Consider the following 16,499-nt stretch of genomic DNA (forward strand, 5'->3'; position numbering starts at 1 on the left):
TGGAAAGTTCGGAAATGGTGGTAGATAAGTGGTGTGACTACTTCTTGGACCTCATAGCAAACAAGGGATTCGCAAGAGCGTCTCGGGACGTTGTTTCTGCGTTTCTTACTTCCATCGGCGAATTTCTTCATACCTTCACAGCGGAGTTATGTGAATAAATTGCTGCAGTACGGCATGGACGGTTGAAAGCCTCAGGCAGCAAAGTGGGCGGACCTCGGCTACCGTACTTCTAACAGGACAAGCGCAGCTTTGGAACTGAACAGTACACAACACGCAATACTATCTCCACGCACACTCTTCGTCTTCCAGGAACCTCTTATGGTACAACGGCCAGATACAACACAGTGCGCTGCTGACGGTGGGCGCGTACAACGACGCCCGGCTCCGCAACATTACTGGAGTGGAGGACGCCCAGTTCACTTTCGATGTGACGGACACGGGCAACGTCGCCAGCGCCACCCGGGAAGAAGGCGATTTCGTGGACAGCCAGAATACATACCGAGAGATTCTGCCCAAGGTGCTGCGCTCAATTTTCTTCCCGCTCGTCTCGAGCCTCATGTGCAGCAACTTCGTCCTCTTCCCGATCGCCGAGAGGGCGCTGCAGGTGAGTGCGATCTGAATTAGACTTTGAGGCCAGATAAAGTTGCCTTATGTTCGGTTGACGGGGGTTTAAGGTTCCAAAGTGACTCCGGCTATGAGGGACGCCGTAGTGAAGGGCTCCGGAAATTTCAACAACCTGGGGTTCTTTAACGTGCACTAACATCGAACAGTACAGGGGCCTCTAGAATTTCGCCGCCATCGAAATTCGACAACCGCGGCCGGGGATCGAACCCGCATCTTTCGGGTCAGCAGCCGAGCGCCATAACCACTGAGCCCCCGCAGCGGCTCGAGTTGCCTTCGATTGAGACAATAAAGAAGTACGAAAATCAGGGCGACCATGTTGGTGTAACTTTTGGGAGCAGCGTAGGGAAACATTAAAAGTGTTTTTACAGAAAGTTAAGCGCTGCATCTAGATATCGAGGACGACACGTTCAGCCTTTATGATTTTCAATGTTAGTGAAGGGAAGACAAACAAAATACTGCACCGTAAAATTTGTAAGAACAGTACGAACAGTCGAAGAGATTGAGATTGTATAGCTTAAAAAAAATGGTTTGCAGATAGGGAAGAAGACCAGCAAGAGCTCAGATCTCTTTCACAAATAGTATAGAATACGACAAATTTGAGCTCGTTACTCGACGAACTGATAAGTCAGAACATGCAGTTAATGTTAAATTGGGACTTTCTTACGTAACATGCCAGCTACGTGTACACGATCATTTTATAATGTCATGCCTAAATACTCCAGGCTTCAGTCATTACACCGATTGAAATGGGCTGCCTCGGAGGCTCAGTGGCTATGGTGATCGGCTTCTGGCCCGAAAGGTGCGGTCCCGACCGCGGCGTTCGCATTTCAGTGGAGGAGAAATGCTAGAGGCCCGTGTACTGTGCAATGTCTCTGCACGTTAGGGAACCCCAGGTGGTTCTAACTATCCGGAGCCTTCCACTACGGCGTCCCTAATAGCCTGAGTTGCTTCGGGATGTAAAACGCCGTAAAACTAAAACCAATCCGATTCAAATGGATGTCAAGGAAATCTGTTCATGGTTTTAGCGAACTTGGATGTTCAGTTTTGCTGTTTACGCCTATTACGAACAATGTTCTGTGTTTATGTGCGTCACAGAATTATTCAGAACGGCTCCATTAGTAGCTGCTTCGGCCAAGAGATCAGCACATACGGTACCACTACTGGTATTTTTATTTTAGGCAGACTGGTGCCAACTTCGTGATAAACCAAAGGCCTAATAAATCTCCGAGAAACAAAATGGTGCCTCCAAACCTTGCAATAGCTCTCACCACACTAAACGGCCGCGATAGCATGAAGGGACAACCGTGGGGTATAAATCCCATATTCTGAGGAGGTTCTGAGGTTGTCCCTTTGCTGAGTTCACTGATTGGACCTTGTTATCTATGTTTTCTTACAAGTGCGTAAATTAAGGAACACAGTTTTACCCCTAAGTTAAAAAAACTACTCACTTTACGAGTCTTTTGCCTCCGAGATCATATTCAGTTTTCGAAGTAAAATTAACGAAGTAAAATTAATCGGCTGTGGCGCTGCCCTCTTTTGCGCGTCCGCTGAAGTGCGAAGATTTAGAGAAGCCAGCGCTACCCTTGTGATGCATCACACAACCACATTTCTGCCCTTCCGCTATTTTCCTCGTCCAAGAAGTGCATCCATCGTCTGTTAATAATAACTTAACCCTTGCACCATCAACAGGTCTGTAAAGGTGTTCTTTGTGGGTATTTGAGTCAAAGTTGAAAGCTCTACGTGGGCCCTGCAATTTAAAAATATTTTAAAAAAAAAATCGCTGCTCCCAGTAGCTCACAATCGATTCAGGCGACAACTTACCGCGCGTCCCCTATCCCGCTGACGTCAGTGGGCAGACGAGCCAGCCTTCAAGTTCGCCCTGTGTGCCCACTGACGTCATCAGGCTAGGGAAAAACGCAGTGAGGTGCGTCGCCCTAATCGGTTGCGAGCTATTGCGAAAAACGGTTTTTAAAAATTGCTTATAAATTATTGTGTGCACGCAGGGCTTTCGAGTTACCCACAAATACCCACAAATATAACGTCTACAGAATTGTTGCATTAGAATATGCCCATCGAAATCATTTCAGGGTTCCTTTAAGAATTTCCAGCTGCGGTGTGCGTCCGCAGGTGAAACACTTGCAGATCCTGACTGGTCTGAGCTCGGACCTCTATTGGACGTTGAACTTTGGCTTCGACTTCCTCTTCTACATGGGCACTGCTACGTTCGTGCTGCCTCCGCTGGCGCTGTTCCACTGGGGGACGCTGTCCGACGCCGACATCTGTGAGTGACGTCACTGCTCAAGGTTTTAAGGCAGACAACGCGGAGTATGGAGGCACGAGCATTGCACGCGGACATCCTTTGCGATTCTGCCTGTGTTGAAAACGATACTTTTATTTTTCTTTCTTTCCCGCTCTCCCATCGGTCGTACTCAGACTGAATACAATGCGCTTCCGTTCACAGGCTACTTTGCCCCACGCCATTAAATGCAATATGTGCATGACTGCCCGTATTTGCGGGTAGTGCCACTGCATATTATTCCTGTTTCGCGGTGAATTTAAGGCATGGGCACGAAGTGAACAGTGGCCTACAAGGCACAAACAACATCGGACAGCCAGGAGCTATACCACTAACAGAATAGAAGACTTTCAAAAACCACGAAGGGAAATAAACGCGCGAAATTAAGAGAGGAAAAAAGGAAAAGTTTTGGAAAGTTGAAGGCACCAATAGCTATCATCGCTGAAGAGTCCGTTTTCTTAAGGTTGAGAACCCTGGCGTCAGGGGCGTTTTTTTTTCGTGAAGTCCGAAGGACCAGAGCACAAAAACAACGGACAGAGTAGAAGGACGACGTAGACAGAACTCTGTCCTACTCTGTACGTTGTTTTTGTGCGCTGGTCCTTCGTACTTCATGGATAACCAACTAGCCCAACAGCAAGTGTTGCTAATGCTCGTTTTATTTTCATTGCTTAAAATTTTCAATGCCGCTGTTTCTTTTGCTTCTACTGTTGTTGGTGTTTGGGGAAGTTTTCTTTGAGGTATTTCTTACCACATACAATTCTCGGCGCTGTGCACGGCGCGCTTTTAGATCACTCTCGCCATGGTCTGAGAGGGTTGTTTAAATGCTTGTGACTACAGTTCACAAGACTGTTAATTGTTAGACGCATCCTCCTCGTGACTCGCTTCTTCGCAACCTAGGACTCATGTTACTGTAGCTCTTGTCTTTAGTGTAGTAACTACAAGGCGAGTGGTTACCGCGCTAACATTCTTCCATATTTGCAACAGCGCCGAAATGTAACATGACCGGGGTTAAAGTAAGCACAGCATGATGTCATCACATGGCCTAAACCTCTTTGTGACTTCCATTATTTCTAGCAACCTATTTCCGGCAGGGTTGCCTTTTTAACATTTTACTGCGAGAGACAAAGTAAAGAATTCTTCTGGGCGCCTGTGCCAAAGACGCATATTACTTTCAGATAACAGTGCTTTACGTTGATTTGAAACAGTACTAACTTACGAATACAGCCATAATTGATAAATACATCCTTTTATAGGAATCTCAAGCAAATGCAAGTTTTTTTTCTGGAATTAGTAAAGTAGTGCAAATCAGGAAGAAAGAAATCTGTGCTCGTTTTTCTGCCTCTTTTGTTCTTGCCTAAATGACCTCATTGGTGGCCATTGCGTCAGCTGCGGTATGGCCTCTTTGAAATATTTATATCGATATTTCACCCGATTATCACTGCACTCTACTGTTGTCAACTGCAACACAGTCGAATCTATCTTAGAACATGTTAATCACCTGGATCCATAATCATTCCCACCGTTATGCTTCTGTTATGATGAAATTGTTATTTTGTGCTTATTTGTGCATATACCTGTCTTCCTTGTTCAATCCGTCATTGTCATTTTTTTCTACCTTGTATCCACTCCTGCATGGGCTCGAGAAGGGCCTGCAGTATTCGTGAATAAATAAATAAATAAATAAATAAATAAATAAATAAATAAATAAATAAGTAAATAAATAACAGCGCTTGGTTTCTATGACGCAAGGCCAATCAAAGCGAAAAAAGCACAAGCCTCAAAGTTTAATGTTCAGCCCACGTATCTTGTTTGTGTCTCTTTTTCAGCTCTTATCTTTTCGCTCAACCTGCTCCACGGATTCGCGGCCCTGCCCATCATCTACATAATCTCGTTCCTCTTCGACAATCCGGGCCATGGCTTCTCTAAGCTCGCCATCCTGACGTTTGTCATCTGTAAGTTATCTGCGCAGAACTGCTCCCGGCCGCAGTAATTATACCGGAAATTCCGAACAAGTCCTTCTGGTTTCCTTGGCTGCCACCACGGGGCGCATAGCACTGAATATCCAGAAACAGCCGCTGACATCATCCGTGTCGTAAGAAAATGATAGAGTAGCTGCCATTGATGCGCTATAGGCCGCTAGGCTTAGCGGGACTCTGGCGCCGCGCTGTCCTGAGTGCCTACTAGTTTACAATTATCGCACGCACAGCTATACTGACTCTTAATTACGCCAGCAGCGCTGGAATGACCTTGCATGTCAAGCATAGCATAAGCGACACCGCGGTATTGATACGTACGCAGTGAAACGGTAGCCGCGCTGTGGCTAATAATTGCTTGCTTATATACCAAGTAAGCTGTTTTAAAGAGACAATCAGACAAATTTAAATTGTCTCGTGCCGATGTATTACCGATTCTAACGACAAAGGGTTAACTTTCGCTGACAACGGAGCTTTTGTAAGCTAGAAAACGTAAAGTGAAAGGCATAGGCGTCACCTTCACCGGTTGCTGCCGCAAGCAAACTGCGATAACGGCAATACATTTTCGATTGCGTTAATTCTGAGGCCACGTCACACTCCCAAGAAGTGTTCCTGGCGTCTTCTTCGTTAGCGCGCACCACGAATTTGAACTCAGTGGCGGGGAATAAAATGTAGCGTTTTTAAATGCGGTTTTCTATATTATAAATCGGACTTTCGCAGCGGAACAAATATCAGCGTAGATACACCGAGCCGCACGGTCATTTTTAGAAACAAAGAAAATTGCATACAATTGTCCTCAGTGTCCTTTTAGGTTGGGCATAAATTTTGCTGATACAGCACTGGTGTTCATTTCTTAAGAGCAACTACTTAAGTTAATATTTTTATGTAGAATACGACATTTTTAGTGCGCGCTGTATATTTTAGGTTTCCGCGGTATTGGGGGGCCTACGACTCATTTCAGCTGCACCTAATATCTACCTGACAAGGGCAGGAAAATGAGGGGCTCGTTTTGACATATGGAGGAAGCCAGCAGTCACCGAATACAAGGAAAGTTTGGGAAAATATTTGCTTCTTCATTTGTGGTTTTCTTTAATGATATATTAGTAATGTAATTATTTTTGTAGGAATAATAATTGATTATAAAGTAACAATTTATAGGGAAACTACTTTCCTCCGGTGGGATTCGAACCGATGAACTCCGCACGTCGCGTACGCATCTCTACTAACTCAGCTACGGCAGCGGCTGTCCAAACTTCTGCTTTCTAGTGTATTGATGTTACGTGCTGCTTACCCTTGAGACTGTACAAGAGCCACGCTCGACTACAGTGGTGGACATGGAACGTATTGTGATTCAAATATTGGTAGAACACCGTACGCGACATGCGGGGGTCGGAGTTCCGACCCCACCGCCGGCAAGGGGGTTGCCTTTTTTTCTAATTTCAAATTATTTTTCAGGTAGAGAGTGATTACACTACGAAGTTCCCATTGATAAACACCACAAATAATTTCCTTGGTTTTGGAGATAGTTGTTTTCCTTCATGTATTTGTGATGTGGTTTGTGAATACGTGTTCCGGCCTTCATAGAGCATCGGCTGAAAAGACTGTGCTGCCGACTATCAACTGCACCACACAAGACTGGAACATTGTCGCATTAATGGCGGCGTTGTTCCCGTTTCTCGGCAGCTACCCTGGGCTGCCTGGGTGAGGTGTTCATGGAGCACTATGCGGACGACGTCAATAGCGCGATCGTCTCCGCTGTGATTGGCACAGCGAGGCAGGTGATGCGGCTGCTGCCTTCGTGCTCCTACTCGCGCGCCATGACGAAGGTGCTGCAGCTGTCAGCCGAAAGCTCCGTCTGCCGCCGCGGAGGCCTGCAGTTACAGATCCAATGTAGGACCAAGATCACCGAGGCCAAGCTCTCGCTCAAGCAGTGCTGCAAGCGTGAGTCCATCGCCCGTTTTTCGCAGCCCTAATCGATGGCGGCTAGAGTTGTGAAGTGACATGATGATGTAGAGACCACTAGGCAGCGAGGTATAAGCCCTCTATACGCCCTGCTCTCAGCAGACATTTAGTCAAATGGCCTTGTGCTGTTCACTGTTCAACCCTGTGACTGGAGTTCTTGATTTATGGTTTATGGCTTACGCAAGGCTTAAGTTCCGAAGCAACACCGGCTATGAGGGATGCCGTAGTGAAGGGCTCCGGAAATTTCGACCACCTAGGGATCTCTAACGTGCACTGACATCGCACAGCACACGGGCTTCTAGAATTTCACCTCCATGGAAATTCGACAGCCGTGGCCGGGATCGAACCCACGTCTTTCGGATCAGCAGCCGACTGCCATAACCACTCAGCCACCGTGGCGGCTCGCTGAAGTTCTTTCAGCTTCGTTGTCCTTGCTCTATAAACATCGAAAGCCATCCACCTGGACTGCGAAATAAACATAAAACAGGAGTACGGATGAAGAGTATTAAGTTTTTGCTGGAGAAAGGCATTATTCTGCAGACGAGCCAGACCAGGAGAACACTGAGGGCAACATGGTGGCCGAAATTGTTGCCTAGTCTGCAACTGATGAACCAGGTGGGCAGCCACCTAAGTGATTAGTAAGCGGAAAGGTGCGGGAGAGCTGGTGACATGTGTTAAACGAGCGTGTTATCCCCTCGTCCTTGTCTTTTTCTGCCACGCCATTCTTCGCTTAATCAAAGTGAGTCGAGTCGAGGTCAATTGCCATAGATTATCTAAGCCGCACTGAAGCACGGACAAAGCTCAAGTTCAGGGAATCGAGAATAAGCACTGCAGTGTCCGCAGCAAATTTCGCATGATATTAGACTAAATAGAGCGGTTGGTTGCAATAAATAGCAAAAAAGAAGACAGTGAACGATTCGTAGGGAATGTGATACCATAGACATTAACTGCGAGACGAATCAGTAAGGCAGGCTTCACAATCAACATATCGAGAAAAGCCGGGGTTCGCGACTTAGTTCTGCAACTACTGAAGGACTGCAGATACGTTAGGCTTGAAAAAGTTGAGAACTCGCATACGCATTTCCTCGTGGCCTCTAGTGCGTGTCAGGAACCTGAAGGAATGCTTGGACAATCTCAAACTAAACAACAGCGGTTCTCAAATAATCCCAGAATTATGGACCTGCCAGCTTTACTGATGCACAACTAATATACGTCACCAAACCAATAATGGATTGCCTATTGAAGCGAGTAGTTTTTGAATAGCTACACATCTGGACTCCGAGGTCAGAGAAGCGCACTTCTGTTAAATGGAAAGTAGTGATACACTACTGAGAAAATGTGTACAATTAAGTTTGACAGCGTGCGAAGCGCTGTCAGAAAATACCAAATAGGAACCGTGTATTCTGCTGAGGACCTGTCTGGCTCAAACCGTTGTGCACTGTTCAAGTGATTCGCGATGAGAGGTGCCTTTCAGCCTGTTAACGTCTTTAAATATCAAACAGACACCGAGAAACGAGACATTGTTGTGAATATCTGTCTTTGGTTGCCTGACTACAAGCACTCTTTTAGTACATCCGTGCTCCCCGAGCGGAGAGGGTTTAATTCTAACCTCGCATCTTAACTCATCATTAATCGTGTTTTGCACATGCAGACTATCATCATCAGCCTGACTACGCCCACTGCAGGGCGTAGTCCTGTCCTTTGCGAGCTGCGTCCACCGTATGCCTACAAACCTTCTTAATTTCACGGGGATTGAACCCGCGAGCTTCGGATGAGCTGCCGAGCGGCAAAGCAACTTAACCGCCGCAGCGGCGGGGTTGGAAATTTATATACGAATATGACGCCACCATAACGTTATTTCTATTAATGGTTTTCATGCTGGCTCTTGAGTGTTCACACGCCGTCCTATGGCAATGTGCGCTGTCACTAGCGTGTAAAAGAGCGAGTGTCTGCAAACTTTCGAAACTGCCCGAATTTTCTAGTTAGCTAATCATATGGAGCAATGTTGCAATCACCCATGATGGCCCGTTACTCAAGAGAGTATATACTGGAACCGCAGACATCAAGAGCGAGGACCCGACTCGCTACCTCATCCACCCGTTCGACATGCACCCTTACTCTGCGTTCTACGAGGTCGCCACCCTCTCCGTGGAGGGCACCGTGGTGTTTCTACTGCTCCTGATGCTCGACCGCTGGCTGCGGAAGGCCGATCAGGCACTCAGCTCGGCTGAAGCAGTCGCCTGCGACGAGGACACGACTATGGCATACAGCAAGAAGCGGGTGTTCACACCGCAGATAGGCTTCGAGAAGAAGAAGGTAGCGGTTAATCAAACCAGACACCTACTTTAATCCTGAGCATTGGCTCACCGAGACACACCGCGCCAACTTCACTCGTTAACGCTGAAAACCGGTCGCTAAGTGTTATTCTTCTAGAAGAAATGGTTTCAAGTCTAGGGTAACCACCAAGGTTACTTTGCTGCTTTGGAGCCTTGGAGGTATCCTACGAAGAACATATTATTTTTGTGTTCAAAATCGAAGCTAAAGAGGATATGACTGAGGTTACTTCGTTGCTTTGTAGCTTTGGAGGTAGCTCCAAAGAACAGCGATTCTTTTTGGGTTCACATCAAAGTTAAGCGGATACGACCAAGTTAACGGAATCGACGTCAGTAAAGAACACCAACGTTCAATTGCTGGGTGATGATAATGCTGTCCACCTGAATGGACTTTCTTGCTGGGCGAGTCGGCGCGTGGCTTTTGCGAAGAACGAGTTGCGTGCGCATAAGAGACGAGCACAGGAAAGCGATGAAGACGGAAAGAGCAAAGAACTGTGTTCGTCTTTTAGGTGTGCGTAACTCGTTCTTTACTGAACCGAATAGCAGGTGCACTGTCTGGATTGAGTAGGAACGTGTTGCTGCGATTGTATTATTTACTGTATTATCAGAACCTATCATAACTGATTTTAACGTGCAGACGCTTTTTGGGGACGTAGAAGACCAAGGAAGGATTGAATTATTCACTGATATTGGCTGCGTAATGACGCTAATGGCGACTCTTCACTTCTGATACTAGTAAATAAATTAGATTGCTTTCTATTAGATGTGTTATGACCCAATATATTCTCGGGTCATTTGATTGCTATTGTATACAGCATTCTCAAGACCAACTGATGTCTTTTTCAATAAAAACAAATGAACAAGGTTCTGGGATCGAAGTTACGTGGCCTCGTAGAATTCGCAGTAAAATTGAGGCTATGCTGGGTTTTTCACGTGAGATATTCTGCAATTTTTAAAAATAGCTTCCTGAGTTAGAAGGTACATTTTTTGGCGTGGCAGTTTTAGCGCTGTAGCGCAGGGCAGTGCAGCTAACGTGTACTAACCAGTAGACCGATTACATGGTATTGAATACTTCACTTCTTAACTGTTATTGTTAGTCTCCTTGTTTATTGGGAGGCGCGTAGCCCATCGCAAACAACCTCCATATGAGTTTTTTTAGAATTTCTAAAACACAGTTTACCTCAGCGGTGTGCCCCAACATACTGTAGCTATTTTGACAGGTTCAGATAGGCACAGGCACAGACGCAGAAATGTGCCTGTCTAAAGTTTAGGGTGAAGTGGAGGGTATCGTCTCTCGTACTTCCCTTTAACTGCTCCAGTATTACGTCATACCCAACGCCATACATTTCAGCCTGCACTCGGTCGAAGTATCTTGAGTTTCTGGCTTGCGGACGCGCCCTTTATGATTTAGCACTCCTTACAGGGTTTTCTTTACCTCCACGGTTTGGACTCATAGTACTGGTAGCCATGGTGCCGGGGCCTTGTTGCAATTAATAAGTGATGTCTGCGCGTGCAGTTACCGCAGTGTTTGAGTACTGCTCTCTTAAGAAAAAGGTCACAGAAATCGCTAAATACCACTAACCAGGTACTTTCCTCACAAAACAACTACCTTTAACCAGGTACTTTCCTCACAAAACAACTACCTTCTTCGCAACTGAAGGTAGTAACAGTAGAACTATTGAAAGGCGCGACATTAAAGAGCTAGGGAAGAGCACTAATACGCCGGTCACACGGGCACCGCAAATACCTTTGAGAATCAGGTCCTTATATCCAAAGGCGCAACAAGTGCAGCTACACGGCACAAATGTTGCGCCTTTGCCGCCAAGGGCCTTGGAGGCGAAGGCGCCCGTCAGAGACCTTTGAAGCTCAAAGGCGTGGCCTTCAAGAACCTGCGATCGCAGCAAAGCCACCTAATGTCAAAAAGTAAAAGCAATAAAAAAAGGTACAGCCAACAATGTTTGAAAACATTTTTTTAAATACGAAAGGTGTGTCTGACTTTGCTTTTTGTACGGGTATTTATATTTTGTGCTCAGATTTCATGACAATGAAAGTGTTGCAGCAACACCGAGTGCCCCTGGTCTCCAAGGCATAACACAAAACCTGCTGTTGCTGATGAGTGTAGCTATTGTGGTTCTTTTAAGGACGCGATTAAAATAAATAAATGTCTGAGCTCAACGAATGAACAGAATACACCACGTTAATTTTGAAACACTCACTTCAGCCGCCTCGAGCACAGCAGCGGGGTGCTAAGCCTGAACGACAGTTTCGCCTTTGGGTTGCACCGGGTAGCTGCGTCGCTGCTCCTTTAAGCGTTCGCTCCTTTGGTGAAAAATGGTGCCTTTGCTGGAAAGGCCTTCGAGGAAAGTCGCGTGACAGGGGTATAAGTCACAAACAAAAAAGGTAGTAGTATTCACTGAGGATATGGGTACAAACCGTTTTCGCATATGTTGCTAGTTTTTAGTATGGCGTGTTGGCTTGGGTTATTAAATATGTGTGCACAGTGAAAACGTAAAAAAAGTTATATATTTAATGCGACCAGTGTCTGAGTCCAGCAAGAGCTACGAGAGTGTGCTGCCGTAAATCACACTTTGGATGAGAGACATGGGGCATTACGTGTACAAATAATGCGAGGCGACAGCATCAAACAACCTTACCGGGAACAGACAATGGTTCAGGCTGCAAAAGAAGCACATGTCAGAGAGTCACACAAACGAGACACGTGCTCTGCGCATGAGCCGGCAAATCTTTATTCTTGCATACTACTTAAATCTGCCTCTCAGTTACGGGCTAGTGGCCCTTAACCGCTGAGTTAAGACGCCACCCTAAACACGAAGTTCCGACTGCAGAAATTGGTTGCCTGCCTATCCGCACTACGCTGCAAAAATGCTTAATTATGAAACCATTTTATACACACACGATGTTCGGTCAATTATCTTTCACGACCTTATTTTAGACTTAAGGGACAGTTACTAACCTTGGTACTAACACGCTACCTAAGGTGGTGAAAAGGTAGGAAGGGCAACGTTTGCTGACTACATTGAAGAGGGTAGTAAATATTAAGAAACCAGTAAAATCCGTTATTTGTAACTGCTGCACTTACTACCTTTGTACTAACTTCTTTTTAAAATACACGATCATGCGCCACCCGAGCAGTGCTCAGAATTAAAGCATAAAAGCGACTGACTACCTTCTTGAAGATTTCCTAAAAGTGGGCTTTAAAGAGCTCGCATAGCGAGAAATATGGTCAGGCAGTTCCTCCGGTAACAGTATCAGCCATGCAGCCCTCTGCACCCCAATACGGCGTTCACGCTGGGCCGGTGACGTCATTTCGATATTATGAGAAATGAGAATGATATGAGAAATGAGAAACTACCTGGATCTCATTCCTTTTGCATTAGCATTGTTACCCCCGTGATCCGGAGGAGCCATACACTACACCACCAAGGCTCTTGTTAAGCGCCCCATAGTAATCTGCGCAGGTGTATTGTGCAGCTCAGCAAATGGGAGGACACTGACGTCGCAGCAGAGGCTGAGCTCGTGGTTGGCCTTGTGTCTGGAGAGCTGTGTGCTAGTGAGGACAAGTCCAAGCCCGTTATGATTGTGCACAGCCTGCGCAAGGCGTACGGCTACTTGGAGACCAACGTCGTTCTCAAGGCAAGTGCATCTGCCGAAGTGCATATCGAAATGGCCCCGGAGTAGATTGTGACAACTTCGCTGTCTATGCAATATGCGGCCATACGAAACCTGCGGGTTCCCTTAATGTTCAATTACAACAATATCCACTTTTGTGAATGGATCCTTGCGGGGATTCCCACAATTATATTTATTCCGCGTGGCTAAATAAGGAAGCCATTTGGAACACGTGGAGTCAATACGAGCTATTGTACGGGCAACGGATACCGGATATTGGAAATTAATGTGGTCTTGGTGTAACTTCTTGCATATTATGTGGAAATTATGTGGAAAGCATACGTAATGGATATGAAAAGCTCATGGATTTCCAAATATTTTTTCACGCCATGTGGGTATCATATTCTGATAATTCCATAAGCCGCTCGTAAGAACGTTTCAGTAGAGCAAGGACATTGCTTTTGGGAATGTGCTGTGTACTGTTCCCGGAATGGGCACTCATACGGGGGGGGGGGGGGGGGGGGGGGGGGGGAAGGGGGGGGAGTCGGTGGTGTTGTCTGTCATTTCTTCGGCCAAGTGCAGGACAAATTGTCCTAAGGCCTTACGAGGGACAGCCTGCTTTCCTCCGGTAGAGAGAAAAGCACACCAGAAATGAGCTGTGGTTGAGCGGGAAGGGCCAAAACGCGATTATTTTAACAAAAATGCGACTTCAAAGGGAGAGTAATGGCAACTTTATCCACATATTTATTCATAGTAAAATTCGTCCTATGCTGATGTTTGTTAGGCAGTAAGAATTATTTATGCCTGAGGAACTTCCACGAAACTTGTGACGTCAATACGAAAAAGTCAGTCAATACCATGAACAGTTTATGATCAGTTTCAATCTGTGCTGTTAATTAGCCTTGCCTCAGGGATTTGCGCGCTAAAGCCTGTATTAACGTCATCACATTTTGCTTGCGAAAACGACTGGTGCTGGCGGATACTTGTATTTAGTCACCTCTTCTTGCTAATAGTGGCTCCGTTTCAAGCGAGCAAGTCTAGCTTTCTTGGAGATCAGTTGTGATTGCTAGGCAGGTGTGGACTATCGGAAGGTGCTGGTATTAGCAAGGTTATGAGACAAAATTTTCCGTTTAAAGTCTATGCAGCGCTCTCAGTAATTGAGACTGTCATATGAAAAACTCAGGGGGGCACTTTGTTCACCTAAAGTGGGGTGAGCTGAGAACCTTTAGCGCGGTGTTACTGCTTGTATCACTGATGTGTGGTTAAGATGTTTATTACGTGCACAATTATTTGTGAATCTTAAATGCTGGGGGACACTGGAGGGCGTTTGGGAGGCATCCGTCTGATTTGACGCCTTTCCGCAAACACTCTCGGGTGTCCTAGACAAGGAGAACTACATATCTGTTGGCAGGAAGTGGCGTAGTCGTTGGCACGCTCGGCTGCGGAACGGAAGGGTGGCGGTTCGTACCTCGTCGTGCACGAAGATTTTGTTTCTAATCGAGTCGGAGAGCGTAACAGACGGACGGACGGACGGACGCGAGCATGAGCCATTAAAGCCTTTCGCCTTAAAACCAATGCATTGTTTTTTTGACAGTAAATAGCAGGAAATTAAAGAGACAGATCTCCTGATATTTTTATTGTTATGGGAGCAGGATTACGATATGCGAAAATATTCTTTCGAAAACGGATTCTCTTTAAGAAACGCATTTATGCACTATTTCTGGGTATGAAGTAGCCAGTTCGCCTTTACAACACTGTAGTTTAAATGTCTCGATACAGGACAACTTATTCTGGCCCTGTCTGTCGTCGAAAAAAAATTATAGATGAACAATGCAATTGATGCGGCGGAGTGTGCATTAGCATCATTGTTCCCTCCGAACAAAGCAGCCGCTGTCGCTCAGTGGTTCAGACAGGGCGAGTGAGTGGCGCGATCCAGTCCGTCAGTGACCGGTGTGACACACCATAATCTCTCATCAGTCTCCCCCCCCCCCCCCCCCCCCCCCCCCCTTTCGGCTACCCGTTGCTTCGACCCTATCTGCGCTTTACCTCTTCCACATTTACTCCCTCTCCTTCCCGAAAGCGGAGATATTATTTCTATCTCTCCACCTCGCCACTTGCCAACCGAGGCTTCAGACGGACGGACGGACGGACGGACGGACGGATGGACAGTTTTTTCAACATAGGGTTTCTAATGCTTGCGCCTTAAAAATACGTGTCAACTAAGCCATCGTTACAACGTGACCATATTGGTGTGAGAATGGCGACAGCTTTGCAGTCCACCAATTGTGAATTTCTACGTGTGGTCCTGAAAGAACATGGTGGCGTCCCTGGTACCGTTTCGATGCGGTGTATTTTGGACGAGTTGTTACTTCATACTTTTTTGGAAACACTTGAGCATGCATACGCAAGGCAGGGCAGACATAGGCGCTAACTTCTGGATTTTATTGTGATCGTCAGAAATATGTATCTTTCACAATTAGAACGCTCATTTATTCATGATATATAGAAAATCTTAAATCTCACATGTGTCTAAAACCTAATGAGACTCTCATATCAGTTCCTCACCAAGGATTTCACTTCTTTATCCAGTAACACTACTGATAGATGTCATGTGACACTTTAAACGCCGTCGTTTTCTCCGGCATGTGCTTTCTTCCAGGGCCTTAGCTTCACGGTTCGCGCGGGCGAGTGCTTCGGGCTGCTGGGCGTCAATGGTGTGGGCAAGACCACGACGTTTCGAATCCTCACCGGGGAGATACTGCCACACGCAGGCGACGCCTACATTCGGCCCTTCTCGGCCGTACGGGACACGCGGCAGGTGAGGCTCTCCTTAAGCCTGCTGCTAAGACTGTGTGCTACTCTGTCTTGCAAAAGCTCGCCGTAAGTCTTTCTGCCGGCCGGTGTCATAAGAGTGAGCAATATCTTTTTTTTTTTGCATGTTACTTATTTCTTAAAAACCGAGAGGGTGCAGTACGTCAAACTTAATAAACAGAAAAGACAAATGTTCATCGTCATGCACATGTGAAATGAACAGTGGCGCAACAACGACAGCGACAGCGCACAACGACAATGAGTCGCCGGAAAAGCTGGTGGAAGGCAGGCTAACCACGGTATCATAAGGCAATGGATTGGCGGTGCGTTGGCTGCCAAATCTTGCCTACCGCGGCGGTAAATTTACATGCAACCGAAGCTACGGTGATTCCGCGCTTAAAGGCGATTTGTACGTTCCCAATAGTCAATATCGCTACAAACATCCGTCATCTCGATTGTGAAGGGAGATTGTTGCTGATGGTTAAAGGCTGTTGTGACCAAAACTGAAGGGTCTCACCAACCGTAATAATCGGATGTAACGAAATTAGTGCATTGACCTCGTGTCTTGAGTGTACGGAAATTTCGATGGAGGCGAAATTCTAGAGGCCCGTGTACTGTGCGATGCAAGTGCACGTTAAAGACACCCAGGTAGTCGAAATTTCCGGAGCCCTTCACTACGGTGTCCCTCATAGCCTGAGTAACAATGGGGCGTACGTTAAATCACCATAAACTAAACTAAGCTAACTAAACCTTGTATATATCTAACTTTGGTGCGTCAACCTCGCAATAACGAACGTTCGGCTGCTAACGCATTGCGACGTAATCAATGGGATGAATCAATTCACATTCAGTAGAACAGGAATGTTTGCA

General features: G+C 46.3%; 1 protein-coding gene across 1 annotated transcript in view; it reads left to right on the forward strand.

The window, feature by feature from the left end:
* LOC144134236 (phospholipid-transporting ATPase ABCA3-like) overlaps positions 1-16,499 on the forward strand; it is a 58,407-nt gene that overhangs the window by 33,954 nt on the left and 7,954 nt on the right. The window contains exons 17-23 of the mRNA XM_077667193.1: positions 310-604; positions 2,752-2,905; positions 4,747-4,872; positions 6,577-6,834; positions 8,915-9,171; positions 12,681-12,842; positions 15,478-15,636. Of these exons, the coding sequence (XP_077523319.1) occupies positions 310-604; positions 2,752-2,905; positions 4,747-4,872; positions 6,577-6,834; positions 8,915-9,171; positions 12,681-12,842; positions 15,478-15,636 (1,411 nt within the window). The remainder of the gene's footprint in view (positions 1-309; positions 605-2,751; positions 2,906-4,746; positions 4,873-6,576; positions 6,835-8,914; positions 9,172-12,680; positions 12,843-15,477; positions 15,637-16,499) is intronic.

The sequence above is a fragment of the Amblyomma americanum genome, chromosome 5 (assembly GCF_052857255.1).
Source record: "Amblyomma americanum isolate KBUSLIRL-KWMA chromosome 5, ASM5285725v1, whole genome shotgun sequence".
NCBI lineage: Eukaryota > Metazoa > Arthropoda > Arachnida > Ixodida > Ixodidae > Amblyomma > Amblyomma americanum.